The following is a 19,918-nucleotide window of genomic DNA, read 5'->3' on the forward strand; positions in this document are numbered from 1 at the left end:
TCTGCAGAATTGACCCCTGCCTGCTGCTCTCAGGGGCACGGGGAATATTGCATTATTTACAATGACACAAGGAAAACAGAGCACAGAAAAGCAGGTATTGATGAGCGCGGTCTGCACACGTTATCAAAACAGAAGGGGCTCAGGAAAACCAAGGCCGCTGTGTTGAAATAAAAAGAATAAAACAACTTTTGCCAACGTGACGCCAGGCAAGAACACAGCAATCTCTGTAGTATCAGATTAGCTCTAAAGACTCAATCAAGAACAGCAGAAAGCCCGTCCACGAGCACTCACCCTGCCTTTAAGACCATGCTGTGACCAGGCCATTGTTGGTACTAAAAGGATGCCGTGCTACGTGTGCTTGGAATAAAAAAGAAATCCAGAGAGTCTCCACTCTCTAACAGCCTCCCTGCACGTCCCTACCTGTACAGAAAACCCAGCAGAGTGAGAAATTTGCCCTGTGGTCCTCCAGTCTCTGGAAACCGAGGAAAATCAGCTCAGCAGCCCCAGCTCTCTCCAGCCAAACCCCAGCAAGGTGAGCCAGGAACCAGGAGCTGAGCAGCACCGCTCCAGGGAGGACCCACAGGGATTGTTTTCCTAACTTCGCAGGAAAGCACAGCTGTCACAGTGACCTTAACCATTTAAAAATGCTGCCAGCTTTCCTATCTTTATTTCCCAATCTTCCATGCTTGGTGCCTACACTGATTAGCCATACCACGTGCAACCTCCCTGTGCACAAGCCGTAGTGAAAGCACGTGGGGCACGCTTCCCAGCAGCCAACCTAGCTCCAAGAGTTTGCAAGGTGCTCACAAACTTCCCTTTTCCCAGAATGAACCCCTACCGAATTCATGGTTTCAAATGTTTTTATTGAAAGCCAAGCCCTTGACTCTACGATGTTAAGAAAAGTTAACGAAGAGAGAATCACATGCCAAGTAGCTGGACTGAGGGAAAACAAATGCCCCCCGGCCCCAAATTTAATTTTTTTCTAGGATGTCTGGAAGGAAAGAAATCAAGAATAGTCCCTGAGCCTCTGAAAACTCAAGGCAAGACTGCTCTTTCCCGTAATTCAGTGATTAAAACTAAGGAACAAGTGAGTTTTATTTTATTTACAGATTGAATGAAGAAAATTTGTACTTGTAGAGGAGTTTCATAGGACAACAAAATGCAAACGACCTTTGATAAGCTGCGTTCGAAGGCTTGGTTCTTCGTCACCCACATCCACACACAGTGTTAGCAAGTCTCTCGTTTTGCTAAGAAGCTGTGGGTGAACTTAGTGTTCAAGAAACCAAGAGGCTGTCGCCTCTGAAGTTGAATGAACATCCCCCTGCACTCCTCAACCCTTGCAGCCAATGCTCCAAGCACTGATCCACGCCTCTTCTTCCATGGGACAGAGGTAAAACAACTAGGCACTGGTTTTGCAATGTCAGTTGGAGGTCAGACTGTACTTCAGGCTTCATGACACCATCAGAACCCAGTTTGTCAGGGAATGAAGACCGAGCATTAGCCCCAAGAGTTGGGTTGGTTGTCATATTTGCAATAAAAAAAATAAATCAACACAAAAGAGCAGCACAGGCTGCACATCAGAACAACAGAGGACCTGCCATGAGGCAAAAAAAAAAAAATGCATTCCTTGTAAGTAACATGGCACCGAGCTATATACAAATGGAGTCCCTGAACTATTCCTATTGGTATCTTTGGTGCTACCCTTCCACTCAGCAGGGCACCGTGTAAAAATCTCCATTCTCACCTGCTCCCTTACCCTTCCTGAATCCCATCCAGGTCGTGTTACAACACGGTTGTCATGACACTCGAGTGCGCAGTGAGTGGGCTCGCAGGCCGTTCTTCCGGGTGAAAGATGGTATTGTGACTTCAATAAGTTTTACAATATTAGCAAATAAGAGAATGATAACGTAGTTTCATAACATTTCACAGTAAAATTACAATTGTTTTGAAAATACATTGTCCCAAAAACATTCTCAGTAGTAAGGTCGTCGTGGATTGTTCTGTGGGGAATAACAAGAGAAAATTAATCAAAATTGCTGTCTTCACAGAACAATGAGCATTTGAGCTTAATTATCTGAAAAAGCCACTGAAACGTGACATTTCTGACAGTGAAACCTCAGATTTTCCATCGAAAGTTACAAGCGTAGTTTTCTAGGTGTGCGGGCATGCTGAATGTAACAGAGGCAAATGCAAACCTAAAAGCCTTCTGCAATCAGGAAAACAATTATTCAAAATACGCCACGGATTCGTGGACAACCCATCTGCTTCCTTTGTGTGCAGCATTTATACTTAGTACCAGAGAAAACTAAAACCAGCAACTTTTGTATTAAAAAAAATGTGAGGACAACTATGCATCCATACATGTTCTGCTAACGACAAGTTGATTCAGAATGAGAATGGATCAAAGAAACTTTTAGAGCATTTGCTTGCTTGGTTAAGCACTAGAAACACTCCCACCCCTGTAAGATGTGCCCAAAACCTCCATGGATTTGTCACTGTCTGGTGTGGGACACCTTACCAATGGATTTGGTCGGAACCGGTAGGCGAGCATCATCCGTTTACGGAATGCCTCGTACTCATCATCCTCCTTGGTTAGCTCTGCAGGACGATCAATGCCAAAACCAGCTCCATCCACAGCTGTAGTCCCCCTGTTTGAAAAAAGGGAAGAAAGCTTCCGAGGTAAGCAAACATGATCACATCCCACTCCTGCCTTCCTCCTGCTCCTGAAGCTCTGAGAACAAGCGTCAGGGAGCACTGGGCATCATCGCACAGAGCACCGCATCGAGACCGACAGGTAATACTGAGCAGATTATTGTATTTGCCACGTTTCTGCGTTGCCCTTCCAAATCAATGATGCTTGCTGGTGTTAGATGGAAGTAGCAGTGTCAACATGTATTTGCTTAAACTTTGAGAGCTGGAACAGAAATACTGTCTGCGCGTTGGATGCCTCCCTACAGAATGATGCTCTGACTGGCAGCCTAACCTTTGGCAACCAAAAGTGCTTTTGTACCTCAGTGATTGGAGGCAGAGCTGTCAAATAACGTGCCTGCCTCCCATTTCTTCACTCCAGAACAGTCCAAGAGTGGAAACAGCTCATTTCCATCTCCTTTCGAACCTTCTTATCAGTCCCGAGAACATCAGAGATGGTAGAGCCCAAGCAAATCACCACCCTTGTTCAACCACGGGCAGGAGCTGCCCTCCTTCTGTTGTTTTAAAGCCTTGCTGTTTTGATCACAGCAACCTTTTATCACAGGTCCTCTCTGAACGAATAAGCATGCTGCCAGAGAGATCTTCTTGCAAAAGAGGAACAGAATCACTTTGTAGAGTTACTTTATGTTGTGCAGTAAACAAACAACTGTTATTTATAAAAGGATCTAATGCTAAGAAGTAATTCAGAGAATTTCCTGACGCTGGTTTTGAAGTTCAGCACATGCTACCAACAGACGATCCATCTAAAAAGACATTCTATTTTTGGATGGAACTCTCCCAAAGATTTTTATATAAAATGTGATCAAATCAGTAAACTTCTGTGCAAAAAAGTGACATCAAGAGAGCTGCATGATCAGACAGAAAGCTCTCTGCTATGGACTATGCCAGCTTTCAAACGCAGGTCTACCCGCAGCATATATTGGTAAACGCCTTCCACCCAGGGTACACCAGGGACTAGCTAGCAGGCATCAAGAGTGCTCAGATGCAAAAGGCACGTTCTTTAATATTTAAATTTCTGACTTTAAAGACGTGCCCTCTGAGAGGTGAGGTACAGACGGGTGTTATCTTCATTTTATAGATGGGGAAACTGAAGAGAAGGCAACTAAGAAAAACACACTATGCAAATTGAGATTTGAAATAAAACACTGGCTCAGATCAGACCTCCTGCCTGAGACACAGTAACAAACCCAGTCCTTGTGGGGAGGGAACCCCAAATAAATCAGAAACAATTTTTCTCCTTTGCTGTGAGGATTCCATATTCTGTTCAAGTGATGAATTGCAGTCACATTCACTGCAGCTGCTTCCAGTAGGCTAGGGTAGGAGCATCAATTATCAGCCTAAGAGGAAAGGACTAAATCAATAGTAGAAGAACTCTTACTTGCTGACTGGGTTTTTAATCCCCTGTCCATCTGAGCCAAGTCCCTCGCCTTCCTTCCAGCCCATCTTCATTAGCATTTGATAACCTATGTTTTCCACAGTCAGTTTGAACTCTTTGTATTCAGAATAATCTGGTTCACGTCCTTCCTGCAGAGAGACAAAACGCAGAGTTGGCTATTTTGTATATGCACGTATATGCCTATCTTTGTGGGTCAAAAGAGGGAAAAAATCAGCTTCAGCTACTGGATGCTAGGGTGGTTCTGACAGTTAATAACTAGCACGATTTCTTGGGACTCCGTTTCTGCACCACCACAGAGAAGAAAACAGGTAAATAATAAAGCACTGCACAGCCATGCATGCCCTACAACATAATCTGCAAGAAGCAGGGAATGCTACTGTGAGATTAAGCTGAGACACATTCAGCTCCTTGAATTTGAAGTTGCTCACTGGATCAAGTTTCAGATACGGTTCTTATATAAAACCAGGATCTCCAGGGAACGTCAGAACCCATGCCGGTTTCAAGAAAACCTTATCACGGATGCCAGCATCAGGAAGTTCTACAGTTTAGGAAGAATTGGCAGGTATGAAGTACTTTACATAAGCTTTTTGTGTGCTTTATGCTTCTGCTTTAGTACAATTGTCCGGATAAAAACTCAAATTTTCCTTGCTTGGTGTCAGCCACTACTCATCTCAAACAGGAACGGCAGAGAAATGGGGGGCAGTCGGAGAGGTTTGTCTCTGATTTCAGCTAACCCTCAAATGCTGTCCCAATAGTCTGTTCTCTACCACAGCTGTTTCTCTGCAAAGAGCAAACAGCTAACCCCTTGTTTCCTACAGAAGTACCAGGGCTCCCAGTGAAGCATTTCAAAGCTGCAAGGCAGCTAACTGCTCTGACAAAGGGCTAAACGTGCTTGAGGTCTTTCTCTCACTGCTGCAGGGCAAATAGGAAGCACCAGCACTGCCCTGTGAAATCTCTGCTATTTCACCTTCAATGCCTTGAACGTCTCCATGAATTTCTCCAGCTCATCCGGTGGAAGAAAGTCCCCGATGAAATGCTTCCCTCTGCCCATCTGGGTCAGCTGCTCAGCCCACTCTGCCCGAGAAACAAAGAGAAAACAGCAGTAACGCGGCGTTCTTTGACTCGAAATTTCAGAGAGTTTGTGAAGCAGAAAGCCTCACAGGAACAGGCTGTTATTATCTCCACTCAACAGGGAGGGAAGCCACGGCATAGAGCAGTGAAAAGTGCCCCCTGTAACTCCCAGGCTAACAACATGATCTCAGACATCTCCCCCTGGAGGCCTCTGTACAACTGCAGAGCAAGCGAGGTGTTTGCCTGGCAGCTCCCCACACACCTCGTGTCTTGTCCATCTCCATGCGTCGAAGCTGATGCTCCCACGTTCCCAGCTCGCTGTCTACCTCCTCGTCGCTGTCGTAGCCGTGCTGGTGCTGCTGAATCGCCTTCTCCCACATCATCTGCATTTCCTGCATGGCTTGCTTGTGCTTCATGATCATGTCGTACATCTGCTGCATCTAGGGGAAGAGAAACAGAGACAAAGCGGTTTACAGGCAGCAAAGCCTGCCACAGAGGCACGCAATTTGGTGGTAGAGCCCACAGCAGCCTCAGCTGCCATTCAGAACACAGGTTATGACAACTACAGATCCCAACGGGCAGCGCTGCTGCTTGATCTGATCCGTTTGCTTCTCAGATCAAACAGGAGCATTACGTGCTGGTTCCTCTGAGAGGCACCTTGATATTAAAGCTGCCATCGTATCACCCCCCCCAGCTTAAACACCCCCCTCATGTTCCAGCAAAAGCCAATTCTGCTCCCACTCCGCCCCAGACTGCATGTATTCCCTTCACCTTCTCCCCACTGCTAAAGCAATACATAACCAGCTGCAGACGTGACACACCAGACCTTATAGATTTTGGGTTTTAGGTTGGTAGCACAGCAATTGGCTGGCTTAATTCGTATTCCCCAAAGTCCTTTAAGATATTTCTGCTGACTGCAGCATCACATGATTCTTAGACATTCAGAACAAATCCTAAAGATTTATTTGTGGGCCACGGAAAACTTCCCTTGCTATCTTCTCCTCCATTTTCCCATCTAACTCTGCCACGCTGCAGCACAATGTGCAGGTACACGAACGATTTTGGAAGTATCTTCAGGGCATTACCTCCTGCTGCTCCTTCAGCTGTTTCTTCTGGGCTTCGGAGAGCTCTGTCACACCCACCAAGCCAACTGGTTTCCCTTTTTCATAACCAAGACCCTTGAGGTCCTGAACTGAAATAAGCACATGTAAAAAAAAGACTTTCAACAATCTGAGACAGCAGCTGAGGCCACCGAAACCATTCCTCGAGACCCTCCCCTCCTGAAGTTCTAGACCATTTCATGGTTCCTGCATTCAGACACTTAGATGTAGAACAATCACCTGGAGGGACTTAAAAGAGGTAGGAAAGCCTCTGGCTTGCACTGCTCTCACCAGCCAGCTCAGAGCAATCCCTTCCCACAGCCCAGGGCTCACACCAGCAGGCTGGCAACCCACATCTCACATCCTCAGAGGTCACGCTGCACGGCAATCTGCTATGACACGCTTTAAAAATTATTGCTCCTTTCATCTTAATTCTCCTCCTAAGGCTTCCTCAGGAACCCAAGCCACTGCAAAGAGCGGTTCTTAATTATCCGGAATTGAGGCACGAGGAGATCTGAGCCTGTCACCATATTGTTCAATCTGCGCACGTAAGTGTCTGCTGATTACTATGTAAACAGCAACTTCATTCAAAATGAAAAGCAAATGACCACATTAGAATAAAGACATGAGCATTATGCTGCTTTGGAAGTTACCAATCCCCAAGGAGATTTTAGTTCCTAATCTACAGGCTCAAGAAGAACATTGCTAGGGATGTCGCCACTGGTTTCAAAGAGGGGACATTTTAAGTCTCTGCTCGACAATCCCACTGATGTGTCCTCCTTTTCCTGCAGCATCCCATTTGGAAGCTCCTCCTTCGGAGTGACTTTTGCTGTTGTATCAGGTAAACCCTGAAATAAGATATTAAGATTACCTGGGCAGGAAACCCACTGACTTAAAATGACCACACGACACCGAGTTCAAAGCACAAGCTAAAGGAAAGAGAGGGGAGGGGAAAAAAAAGAAGGGAAGCCTATTTGTAGTTGCTGTGCCATGAAAAAGAGTAATATAAACATTGCTGGGGCTGCAAAAAAGAGATTTACAGTGGAGATTGCCTTGCAATTGTGGTTCATATACATCTAGCAGAGCTGGCAGCTCCCCTCTAACGCACCTCAGAATTAAGATTCTAACGGTTAAATATTTAAGGGATTAAAAGAAGAGACACAACCACACTTGAAAGCGCGTTGCATTTTTCAACACCAGGAAAAGAATTTCCTCCTAATGACTGCAAAAACCTCAATTTGAATGTAAGTCCAGACTGCAGTTAAATGATGCTTCATTAATTATTCATTATCTATTAATTATGAAGCCCAATAATAATAGGATCATTGTTCATGACACCAAATGTCTACACAGCATGCTAATTAGGCCCCAGGGGTCGTCTTCTCCCTTCCTCTTATTCTCACCCAGGGCAATTGATCTGAGCACTCTCATCCCCCTCCTTTCCCGCATGCTTTTGGCCGAGCGTGCCACAATTGGGAAGTGGCTTCCTTAACTCCAGCCTCCCAAGGAGAACATGAAACAGCACATCCAGCCTCCCTCGCACAGCCAGAGCCTCTGCACATTCGCACCAGCACCGGCAGTCAACTCTGCAGGAAGAGTTATGTAAAACACTGCAAGAGGTTTTCTGAGAGCAGGGAAGCAATAAGTGGTGTTACACCAGGCTTGGTGCTAGGATAAGCACTTTCAGCTCCCAAGAAATAAGAGCAAATAGAAAAATAGACCTAGCTACTTACTGAAAAAGAGCCTGATTTCTGTCTCAGAGAGCAGTGACATTTAGAGACTGTTTTGATGAACACACGACGCTATTCCACGTAAAACCCACTACAAAGAAGAATCCGGCCCCAAATGTTACGTGAGACTGGGGCACTTCAGCATCAGCCCTAGTCAGGGATTCACCTCCTGTCTCAGGGCATGGGAAAGCTTTCTCTGAATGCACCGAGGAAGACTCTGCCCTTCACAGAGGTCAGCAGCTCTTTGGCTTCGTTCTGAATTGCATAAACACTCAGGCTAAGAGCCAGGCATGGCTCTAGAGGCCCTACCAGCTGGTAGCTTGCCAGCATATATAACCACCCTAAAGGAGAGAGGTGAGACTGTAGCATCTTCTTTTACACCCCAGAAAGCATATGCCACTGCTGCTTCCTGTGCTAAAACTACATCTGGTTCGTCTGACTGCTCTGGTACCTTGCAGACTTTGTGCTGAGATGATGCTGAGAGAGTCACTGCAGAAATTGAGCTCTGGGGGATATTTTTGTAGTCTTGGCCCAGAGCATCACAATACAGGAAAAGTTGATGGAAAAAAGCAAGGCTCTGCCCTAAGTCTACATTTGAAGATAAAAGAAAAAAAAAACTGTTTATAAATAAGATCAATCAATGTATTTGCATAAAAATAGATAAGATTTATAAGATCCTTGCACCAGGCAACAATATGAAGCAAAAGATATGAAGCTGCTTCTCAGCCTCCTGTTCAGCAGGCTTGGGAGAAGTATTTTCCCTTGAATGACATCAGCTTTGCCTACAGGGTTAATGGTGCAGTCTATCTGCAGCATTGGCAGAAGACTACCTGAAGGTTTATGCCTTTCCCACATGCCCAAAGAGGAGCCTGTTACAACTGAAGTGAAGGTCCTTTAAGAACAGCAGCAGAAATCCCAATAAAGAAGTGCCTGAGTTGTTGTCCCACAGCCTGAAGATCTTAATTAAAACTAACCAGACCCAAAACAATCCAATATTAAGTTTCAGAATATTGTAACGACAGCCTATAGTATCCCATTAGTCCACAGAATCCTCTAATCTCAATATCTGTGCTCTGTTCAGCTTTTCAGATGTTATAGTCCCTGCAGTACATACGCAGTTAAGTGTTTCGATATCAATAAAAGAGCCTTGTTTCTGTCCAAAAGGACTACATTTTCTCCTCTCCACGATACTGATCTACTACTAAGAGGAGACAAGAGAGGAATCAGAACAGCCCTCCACTAAATCCAGAACAATTGCTAAGGATAAAGGACTAAGATGTAGATATTTAGGTACCAAAAGCATAATGTGGAACTAACCTTCCAGAGGACTAGGGGTGCAATTTGAAATTCTCTTCATCTGTCAGGTTGAAGATGTTAATTCTAGAAAGGGATTAGTCCGTCTCAACCAATAAAAAAAAAATTCCTTGCCCCTACAGAGCATTAACAGTGCATTAATGGTTGATTTGTTATGCCTGGCAAATTGTTTGCCATCCTCTTCTTCTACTTGACACAAAGCCCTGTAGAAAGTGAGCATGAGCACAGCAAGCATGTCCCTGTCTAATTAAGAGAAGGCTAAAAGAGCCAGGGGAGATTTCAGCAGGAAGCATGCTGGAACGAGCACACGGATACTCTTGCAGGCCCTCACTGCAGCAGGAGGCATTAAGATGGAATCTGATGCTTGTTTTGATAGCGCCTGACCAGCTTCATCATCTAAGCTTCATTACTGTCTGCAAGAAAAAAGAAATTACTCTAGAGGTACGAAATAAGACTTTCATATCTGATTTCTGGATTACTATAAGCAGCGATTCAAGGTCAAATGAATGAGCTATCCAGGTTGGTATCTTGTCCTGTACATACAAGATGCATAGGTAAGAATTCTGTATAGGGCTATGATCAGAACACCAAATCATGTAGGAACTTCTCTTCATCTACACTTGAAGTGCTGATGAGGAGATTGAGCCCTTCCTTCCTGACCTCTCTGCAGAATCTACAGACTCCATGGCATATGCAGCCAACCCTACACCTTACCAAGCCTAACAATCAAAGCTATTAAAGTTGAACAACTGTGCCCTCTATAATCCACCCAAAGCAGAGACTTGCTGGAGGAGTGAATTCTACAGACTGACCATGTGCTGAAAATTGTGTGTAGTCTCACCCTGCAGCTCTGGAAATTACACCTTGTTTTCTATTACTTGCCCCACTTCGTCTGTTCTGCGATTGCTCTTTGAGAAAGGTCCTTATTTAGACAGGTACTTATTACTTCTCCTGCGACTCTAATGCCATACTATTAATTCACTCGGTTTGCCAACACCGACTGCCTTATCTCGCATCTTTTCTTTCTCCTTTTCACATCCTTTCCCCATACCACGCTAATTGGGCAAAGGATTCAAAGACGCCGTCTTAAATGTCTGCACTCACCTGTTGTCCTTGGATGACTCAAGTTTTGTATGCATCTCTAACCGTCTGCCTAATTACCTACCCGCACATGCACAGATGGGCCACAAGAGTTCAACCTCTGAGAGCTCTCTGCAAGCGCCTAGACTGGAAGAATTATCTTCCAGCACTCGAACACGGCTGCACCCCCTGGGTGCACTTGGCAGGTGAAGCAACGGGGGCATCAGCCTCACCACTGGAAGAGGACTGTGAACCCTGCCTGTAATCAAATGAACTGAAATGGGTATAAATTGGAACGGGGAGTTAGACTCGTGTCTGCCAGCACTCGGGGAGCAGCTATTCCCATTTAGCCTTCTGATCAGTTAGAGCGAGATGGAAGTGCTGCCCAGGGGTTTTATCCTACCATGGGGAATAAGCACAGTTCAGCTTTGATATTTGTTTTCTGACAGACACTCTTCCTGAAGTGAAATAGCCCTAAATAGTGTAGAGGCTGAGGCTCTAATGAGCTATAGCACAGCAGGGTTTTACAGATAGCTGAAGAACGATAAGATCCAATCCCTGGTGTCAGAGAGATAAAGTGGTTTATCTGGGTTTCCACACAGGGAGGGAGTTAGCTGCTGGACCCAACCGAAAGATAGGGGGCTGGCGACCAAGGAGATTACAACAAGAGATACAGACTTGCTGGATTTTCTGTTTACAAAGCCAGATGGGCTAAGGCAGGACGCACCCCCCAGGAAAAAACACTTATTCGACCCAATATGCAGAGCCACTAACCTGAAAGGGGGGAGGGAGAATCCAGCTGCTGGATCAGCTGCGGGAGGGGCAACTCAACCTTGTCCTCCTCCGGCCCCCACCTGCTCTTTCGCTTCTTTTTCGTGGTGCCCGTAGCAGCGGCCGTAGCTGGTGGTGCAGCAGTGGTTGTAGCCGTCTCGTTGGGCAGAGGTGAGGAGGAGGATGGTGAAGGTGAGGGCAACGGTGAAGGCATGGGCAAGGGCACAGGCAGCGGTGGGGGCACCGGCAAGGACACCGGGGACGGCACCGGCAAGGGCACCGGCAGGGGCAGAGGGGAGGGCAAAGGGGAGGGCACGGGCAAGGGTAAGGGCAGAGGTAAAGGCAAAGGGGAGGGCACGGGCAAAGGCAGGGATGATATGGAAAGGGGTGAGGGCGATGCCTCAGGACTGCTCTTCCTTTTCAGGCTGGACTCCGCAGGCACGGGGGCACTCGCAGCGCTGGTTTTGGCCTTACGGAACTCCTCCAGTTTCTGCCGGTAATACTTGTAGCCTTTGCTGTTTGGCTCATATAAAAACCTACAGGGTGGAGAATAAAAAAGCACATTTCGATGTCACGGTCATATCCAGGGGTTGGATGTAGCACAGTAAGGTCAGGGCTTTTCTTTCCTGCAGTGTTCTCGCACAGCTAGCCTTCCCGCACCCTCCCTTGCTCTCCAGCACCATCCTGTGTGTGCGTGCACGTACTGCAGGGTCCCACATGCTTTACAAGGTAGGCTGCAAGCCTTTGGGATCCAGAAGAGTACTTCCCATTCGTGAGCAAACCACAGCTATTTACGGTGCCAAACAAACACATGGTACTGGAAAGGATCTCGGTACGCTTGTGGAAACGCGAGGTCCTCCCCCAGAACACACTGGCCTTCCAGTACACGTCTGGAAAAACTGCAAGGGCACCACAACATCTTGGATCTCAGTTCAGAGAAGAAAACAAACATTCAAGTCTTGCCAAGAAGAATGCCAAACCACTGCCTAAAGAAACTGCTCCCAGCCTTCTATTCAGGCTAGAGGTGTAGACATTAACAGCCTGCTTAATTATACCATGACTGCTCCTTCTGTTCCCTCATACACAGGGAAAAAAAACACACTGCTTTAGTTGCTACCCCTTCCAGAAATAGGCATCTCTGACCTTTTGGGTAAAATAAAACTCCTTAGTCTCTGTGGGAAGAACATGAACAATCTTCAGTTGAGCAGTGATGAAAAAAAAATTCAATGCACTCATGTTTATTACAAATATATCTTTTCAGGCTCCCTTCAAATACTTCACCCAGAAACTTTGTTCCTAACACCTCTGCAGTCCCCTCTTTTTGGGGAGGACCAGTTTAATACGTGATAAAACCTTTCATCAGGACAATGCCTGCTCCTACATGTAGGAGACAACCGGCCTCTCTTATTTATCACTGCACAACAGCTACAGGCAAACACAAGCAGAACTCTGACATTTGGAAATGCACTAAATTTGATCTTGCGTCCCTCCATTTGAATAACAGCATTAGGGACTGATTCAGGACCGAGCAGAGGGCAAGACAGGGCCCTCTGCATGGCAAATCTGATGAGATCTTAACAGAGGAGGTGGTGTTTAACTTGACTGTGCTCAGGTGGGATCGTGGTGGTGTTTTAAAGTAAATAATGGTGCAGCTCAGATATTAGCACATCTGTGGAATGTAAATCACAACACAAGGGGGCTACCCGAGGGGGCCAGAAGGCAGCCAATAAAATGCCAAAATATCAGCAACAAAATAAAGCTTCCTGAGCCCCACTTCCCTCCATGAGAACACACCAAATTGTTTGTAAGAGCAGAAAAATGAAACAAGGATGACACCAAAGGGAGCCATTAAACAGCTGCCAGTAAGACCTGAAGGGAACGATTCACATCTGATGTGGTAAAAACGATATTCCAAAGGGGGACCTGATGGTGAAGGACTACTGCCTGCGCCTTGGTGAGGATGCTGCGTAAAGAGCAACTCAGGAGATTAATTGGGCAACAGCAGTAGGAGTGGTGGATGGGGGAACAAAACAGAACCCACTTCTAGGGAACGGTTTAAAGGTTAGAATTCTACCAGTTTGTTGCAACAGCAAGCAGGCGGGGAGGGGTGCAAGTCGTAAATTAGTTGTGGAGAAAGCAAAATGATTCCTTTCTCTCTGCGCCTTGCTTTAAATTGTGAAACTTCAGACTGCAAAAGTACCAAACGGTGTTGTCCTTGTAACTTCAGACTCTCAAGGTTGTCTCTCGTTTCCCCTTTGGAAAATAATAATTAAAAAAAAAATCCAAGCATCACGCTCAGCAGCGGGCTTCTTCCCTTACCTGAAAGCATGGTTCTCGCGGTTGTTCTGCAAGGCAATAGCTTCCACCTCGGGACCCCCGTCTGCTATGAACCTGGCCAGTTTCTCAGCACAGTTCTTTGTCTCTTCGTCCTCTGGGGGTGAAACTTTAAGCAGGCTGTCAGTACTGGGCCCAACTCACACAAGCAACAGTCAAAGCCTATCTGTTCTAAGAACCCCAAGAGCAGAATAAGGGCAAAAGGTCGAGTTTAATTTTTAAGAAATATTAAACATAAACAGAGTTTATATCACAAAAACATGAGAGCGCATTACGGTTGTACAATAAATCTGTAACCAGAGGAGTGCTCATTCACTCATCACCGTCCTCTGTGCCAGGAGCTAGATGAGAGCAGATTAACAGACAAACCAGCTTTTGTCTCCCAAGATGGACACTCTTTTCTCTCTACTGCAGAGGAAGTCTGTTTCTTCCTCGTGTCACGTACTTTTTCATGCTATTACACCTCACAATTATTTCTCGTTAAAGGCTTTGCCACTGAAGTCCACGGGAGCAAATGGGAAGAGAAAGTGGCAAACTAATAACAAAAGTAATCCCATTTGTACCGACTGTCACTACACATCTGCTGGCCGTTTTAGGGGAGGGCTGTAGGACAGAGCTTTGGGACTTTTTCTCCACGAAAAAGTCCCAATCCTCACCTGGAAGAGGTGACCACTGCAGCCTTAGTCCAAAGGCACAGAGAAGGCTCAGCTCATTAATATTTCAAGCATATTTGACGTTTATAAGGAGCCAGGCAAATATGTTATTTAGCCTTGACAGCCTTATATGACATTTGCTACCTGCACAGTACCAGTGCCAGTACTCCAGCGTGCTGGCACAGGACCAGGAGGCAGAAGACATGATTATAAGCCACGGATAAGTCATAACTTTTCCTTGCTTCAATATTCCACACCTGTAAAGCATGGATAATACTGCTTAGCTTCTAAACTATGGTATCAGCCAGTTGATATCGGTAACAAGCTCCTTCAGCCTACAGTCTATTAAGCCAAGATTTGTTTGAGCTGTTAACTCATCAGCACGACAGCTAAATTGCATCAATGCTGCCTTCCAGAGGAAGGGAAGCTGACACAGAGAAGCCGAGTGATTTGCCCGGGCCACATGGCAAGCCTCAAACAGAGGCTGGACTGGAGGCAATAAGTGCTCAGCCCGCAGACCACGCTTCACCCACAACAATTTTTGTCTTCTAACAGAGTTAACCTGGTTCCACTGCTCACTGTCTGTGGGCAGATCACCCACATCTGCTGTTTTCCCACCTGGAATCACAGTCCCTCGTTTAAGGGTTTATGTCTCAAGCAGAACATAAAAGCTTCAGATAGGGAAATGGCAGCAGAAATGAGGATTATGTTCAAAGAAACCTTTTCATTGATAACAAGTCAAACAACATACAAGAATAAGCACTTTTCCCTCGCTGCATTTTTAGGACTGAAGGACTTTCCAGATCGCACATAATGGTGAATCATTTTAGCTCGCTTTAAGGATTTTGGAGAAATGCAATGCAAATCTCTTTCAAGAGCCTTTCACACAGAACATGGTATAGAATGCTGCGGGCTTGGGGAAAAGAAAAACATCTTGGCAACAGTTTGCTGCCATAGGTCACCATCTCCTTCAATTCTGAAGTTTTATTTACAGGCAGCCAGCCAGCCAAAAATCCATTCCCATTGTTTCCAGGACAGAGCTTACACGCAATTACAAAGAGAGCAAAGAAAACAAACAACTTCTGTAATTCATAGAGTATTCTCCAGATCACAGTCTTAATTACCTTTCTGAGAAGAGGATGCCTGAGAACTTTGATTCTCTTTTCTTATCTCTGCCACTTTCTTTCTGTAGTAAAGGAATTCTCTGCTGTTCTTATCATGTAAAAACCTAAGGTGGAGATGAAGGAAAAACAGCAAAAAAAACATGCATCAGCAATGACTGTAAAAAAACAACACTGATACCCTAGGGATGCAAACACCTCAGAACTAGAGAGAACAAAACAAATTTCTCAGAATGCGCTTAAACTGTGGGTTACAAAGTCTTTAGCACGTATAAATATACATAGCTCTAATCTAAGGACTTCTACCCAAATGTTTTGTGTTACTTTGCAAAGAAAAATAAGTAAGTCTCTCCTTTTCATGTAAGAGGAAACCCTCTGTCCTCAGCCACACAGTGTATCGATGGCAGAGGAGAGAGGATCAGTCCCAAGAAGCAGACCTGTGTCCCCACACTAGGTGCTGTGCAGGCAGCCAGATCTCCCTGGCTATATCCTAACTATCTGATTGTGTCCGCAGCACCACCGCAGCATGGCTTTCTGCCTCAGTTTCCCCATCTATAAACCAAAAGCAATTACTTGGAACAGAGCTCAGACCCACCTAACGATAATTAAACCCAAAAGACTAATGAGAGCTACGTGCACAAGGCTGATGTTCTTCCTCCTACAAAGCGACAGCGTTCTGCTTTGGCAGGCAGGTTAGCACCACACTTACGAAAAAGCTGGGTTATCCTTGTAGTCTTCCATAGCGACCTTCTCTAACTCTGGTCCCCCTTCAGCCACGAACCTAGCCAGCTTTTCCACCACTTGGCGGGTCTCCGCATCCTCTGGGGGTAAAACTTTAAGCAGGCTGTCAGTACTGGGGTTCAACTCACACACCAAACAGGCAACAGGTACATTACTTCTAAGAACCACGGCGACAGACAAAAGTAGAACGGGAACGGGAAGAAAAAGGATGAAATGGGGGATCCGGTCTTACACAGCTGTACAAATCACAATCTTTAGGTTACAGTCAGCCTCTCCCTCCCCTGCTAGGAAGCTAATATTCTGACTAAATCCTTCCTACAAGGAAAAAGCCTAAAAACTGGCTCACCAGAGGTTAAGGAGCAGCTTCAATTGTGGCGTAATTTGCTTCTCACAATTCTATTCCACACAATACACATGGTGGGAAGGAACGGGATTTTTTAGACACAAAACCCCAACCACATTACTAAAGATTGCAAATTCCAGTTCCCCAAGACATCGCTCTGTACCAAGACAGCAGAGACAGCTTGCGTAGCTGGAGCATGTAGCTCTTCCTACTGGCACATGCCCATGTCTCAACCCTCACTTGGAGGGAATCCCGTCAGAGATGAGAGCTCAGTCTCCAAGAAACTGTATTTTGGCTTCTGCGCCAAGAAAGGAACCCACTAGCACTGACAGTTATTGCAGAGCCGACGTGGGACACATTTGATGGAAACCAAACACAGACACTCGTCTAGACAACAATATTTTGGGTAGGCCACTGAACACAGAGCACGCAGGAGCAGAGGTTTCTGCGCTGCTCTAGATTACTTGGAAGCCAGGGTCCGTGTTCTGCCTTCACCCTCTGCAGCCAGCAGCTATTTGTCGTGTTCCTGCAGTGTGTTTTATGCTTGGGCTCAGACTCGCTAAGATTACAACTCTTATAAATCCCACCAGCAATAGCTAGACATGACACGTAAACATGTAATGAAAGGAATTGTGACACAAAGCTCAGTGTGACTTATTAATCAAGTATAAAATTAGATTGGAGTTGCTAAATAAGTCTGCGTGAAATCCAGATTATTAACCAAATCTTCCCTCTGGCTTCCTAGCCTAGGTTATTCACAGGCATTCAGTTATTTAAGTGCTGCAATGTTCAGCATTGATTTTATATCCTGCTTAAGATTCGAGACTTTTGAGGTGAGATTTTCCAGTGAGGCTTTGGAAAAGAGGCAGGAACTTTGATTTTAATCAATTGAACTATTGTGCCTTTCGTTTAGTATATGTATGAGTATTTAGTATAGGCAGTTTTATTCATTTATACGTGCATTTTTCCCCTTACACAACCACTCCTAAACTCAGGACTTTTCATCTCAAATCATTAAAAAAAATAAAATTTCATATTAAACACAAATGTTTCACTTATATCTTTTTCAAGGTAACTCAGCACTAGCCATGGATGAATTGAACTGTATAAAAGCAGAATTCTTACAATCAGCGAATTATCAAGCTCCATTAAGAGCAGAATATATTCTCTCACCTGATTTTCAAGGAAGGTTACACACTGTTTGACTTGATATCTCAGAGAAAATGATCTCCCTAGGCACAAACCAGACCCGATCTAACTAGGATGAGTGGCCCAACTCCCACACTGAGCTCGGGTTGGATAAAAAAAAAAGGAAAAACCCAACCCTCTAACACTCAACTCACATCACTGAGATAAGTGAACCCGCACCCCAAAACGAACAATGTAACAGAGGCTGTTATTTACCTTTAATTTCCAACCACTGCTCGTAATCTTCCTCCTCATCTTCATCTGGCGACTGAAACACACTGAGGCGGTTAACGACTGGGGTCTGTTTGGAATGGGAGTAGTTCTTCGCTTGCTGCAGCATGCTGCTCAGGACCTGCCCGGGGCGCTTCCCAAACAGCATAGGTTTCTTCCCAACATTTGGTGCGGAAGCGTTTGACGAGTTATTAGTAGAACTTGGGGGAGGTTCTTAGAAAAGAATGAGGGGGGAAAATAATTCCTGGGCATTCTGACTGTTTTCATCGCAGCAGGTTACAAACAACAACTCAAGCAGTGATACAGCTGCAACAGGCTGTTATTTTCAGAGTAAATTAAAGACATTAACTGGGAAAAGCCGCATAACTAAGTGAAAGCTACAATGATTTCTACAAAGATTCAAGCTAGAAGAAAGATGCTCATCTTTACAGCACCTATACGTCGAGAGAAATACAAACGTCCCTACCAAATCCTGAAGAAAGGCTTAAATCCAAATTTAAAGGGGTCATTGTTGCTTTAGAACTTACTCATACTGGTAACAGCTCACAGCAGGGTTTTTAAAGCAAACATACATGGAGGCAGCTCACACAAAGCTGGGATCATCACGAGAAGGAAGGCCTGTTGCTCAGAAGTCGACCTACCAGCACTCGACTTTTCCTTCTGCAGCTTGAGAAACTGCTGGAGGAAACTGCCATCATTAACAAACTTGTTGGAAACAGAGGCTTCGCCGTCAGCACCGTCATCTCTAAATAGGAAAAGAAAAGCAGGTGATGGTACACCCCAGCCCCCTCATACACATTTATTTCAGACAGAAAATGATGTAAGTGCCAGCAATCACTAATCTCGCTTATTTTGAAAGCACACCTAGCTTTTTAAAAGCACATGAGGTGCTCAGCTTGCTGCTCACAGCCCCTGCTTCCCACCTGGCTCTCTTGCTACCACGCTGGAACAAGATTTCTGCTTGCAGAGTTCTGCTGTTGGGCTCCCAGGAACTTCAGGGAGGCATTTAACCCTGGATTGTGCTAACTCTTGGGGAGTTACAATTGCAAAAAAAGTAGCAATTAAGAAGCAGAGGGAAAACATAATAGCACTAGGTTAAAAATGCTTGTTGGCAGGGCTGGTCTGTTAGTATCAGCACCTGAAAAACCTGAGGGGTTTGGTTAGGCTGAAAGAGCCTGGTGTTTAACCCTTCAATTATCAGCAACCCCACGCTTAACCCTTCGATTACCAGCTTCAGCCTCCTCAGTGCTTGGCTCCCAGCACAAGATCTTTGCAGAACCGCCGCCCCCCCCTTTTATCCGACACACATTTTGTGCCATTTTGTGCCACCCCCGGCCAGCCCCGCTCCCCTCACGCACTCCCCGAAGAGGGGCAGCTGCCGGATGCGCAGGGAGTTCTGCCTCTCCTGCTGCTCCAGGCGGGCCTCGATCTCCCTCTTCTTCTGCGCTATCAGCTCCTCCTGCTGCAGGATGTTCGCCGTCGTCTTGGCCGATTTGGACTGCGAGACGCCGAACCAGCGGCTGGCCTTCCCTGGGCAGGGGGGAGAGTGAAAAAAGAGAAGAAAATGGGGCAATTAGCGCTTGGGGGCGGCATAATTAACTCCCGAGGGGGTCGAGCGGGGCCTTGAGGGCAAACCCCAAGCCTGAGGCGCTCCGGGGCTCGGCTCCCTCAGGGGTAGAGCGGGGCGAGGCCCCCCCGAGGCCGGGGGGAGCCCTCAGGAGCGGCGCGGGCCCTACCCGGCGCCTCGCGGGGGTTGTCCATTTTGGAGCTGCCGGCCCACCATGCACCGCGGCCGGCAGCCGAGCGCCTCCGCCGCCGCCGCTAAGCCTGCTGGGAGTTGTAGTCCGGCCGAGGCTCCCTCCTCCCTCCCGCCTCAACGCGATGGCGGCGGGGAGAGCCGAACCGCTCCGTCGTGACAGAAAAACCCCTCCGCCCTCCCTCCCCTACCCCCTCAGCACCCCCCTATGACAACACACCGCCAAACTACAACCCCCATGATGCCCCGCGCCGGCCTCCCTCCCCCCTCTCCCTCCCCTCCTTCCCCTCCCTCCCCGCCTCTCCCCATAGCAACGCGCGGCGGACTCCAAATCCCAGGATGCCCCGCGCGCGCCGCCCCTTCCCCCTTCCTCCCCCCCC

At 46.4% G+C, this 19,918-nt stretch overlaps 1 protein-coding gene across 2 annotated transcripts; it reads right to left on the reverse strand.

Moving 5' to 3' along the window:
• Window positions 1-930: 930 nt before the first annotated feature.
• On the reverse strand, window positions 931-19,571 carry SUGP1 (SURP and G-patch domain containing 1). Of its 2 annotated transcripts, none has more exons than XM_084302548.1 (14): window positions 19,519-19,571; window positions 19,141-19,312; window positions 18,424-18,527; window positions 17,768-17,995; window positions 15,989-16,112; window positions 15,283-15,386; window positions 13,491-13,602; window positions 11,175-11,707; window positions 6,262-6,368; window positions 5,439-5,616; window positions 5,073-5,179; window positions 4,088-4,233; window positions 2,519-2,648; window positions 931-2,000 (listed from the first exon to the last, which is right to left on the reverse strand). In XM_084302548.1, the coding sequence occupies exons 1-14, from the start codon at window positions 19,541-19,543 to the stop codon at window positions 1,974-1,976; spliced, it is 2,097 nt and encodes a 698-aa protein (XP_084158674.1). In that variant the 5' UTR covers window positions 19,544-19,571; the 3' UTR covers window positions 931-1,973. The 2 variants fall into 2 exon arrangements, with proteins under 2 accessions (XP_084158674.1, XP_084158673.1); XM_084302547.1 differs by having other exon boundaries at window positions 13,491-13,614.
• Between the last annotated feature and the right edge of the window lie 347 nt (window positions 19,572-19,918).

The sequence above is a fragment of the Netta rufina genome (assembly GCF_964035555.1).
Source record: "Netta rufina genome assembly, chromosome: 28".
Taxonomy (NCBI): domain Eukaryota; kingdom Metazoa; phylum Chordata; class Aves; order Anseriformes; family Anatidae; genus Netta; species Netta rufina.

What these genes read in the sequence shown, in the direction of transcription:
- SUGP1 (XM_084302547.1), bottom strand. Translation starts at nt 19,543, where the DNA reads ATGGACAACCCCCGCGAGGCGCCGG. An exon ending in GAAGGAAAAGTCGAGTGCTG is followed by an intron (nt 17,996 to 18,423) that starts GTAGGTCGACTT and finishes TTCTTTTCTAAG; the next exon opens with AACCTCCCCCAAGTTCTACT. An exon ending in AAGGATAACCCAGCTTTTTC is followed by an intron (nt 15,387 to 15,988) that starts GTAAGTGTGGTG and finishes TCTCCACCTTAG; the next exon opens with GTTTTTACATGATAAGAACA.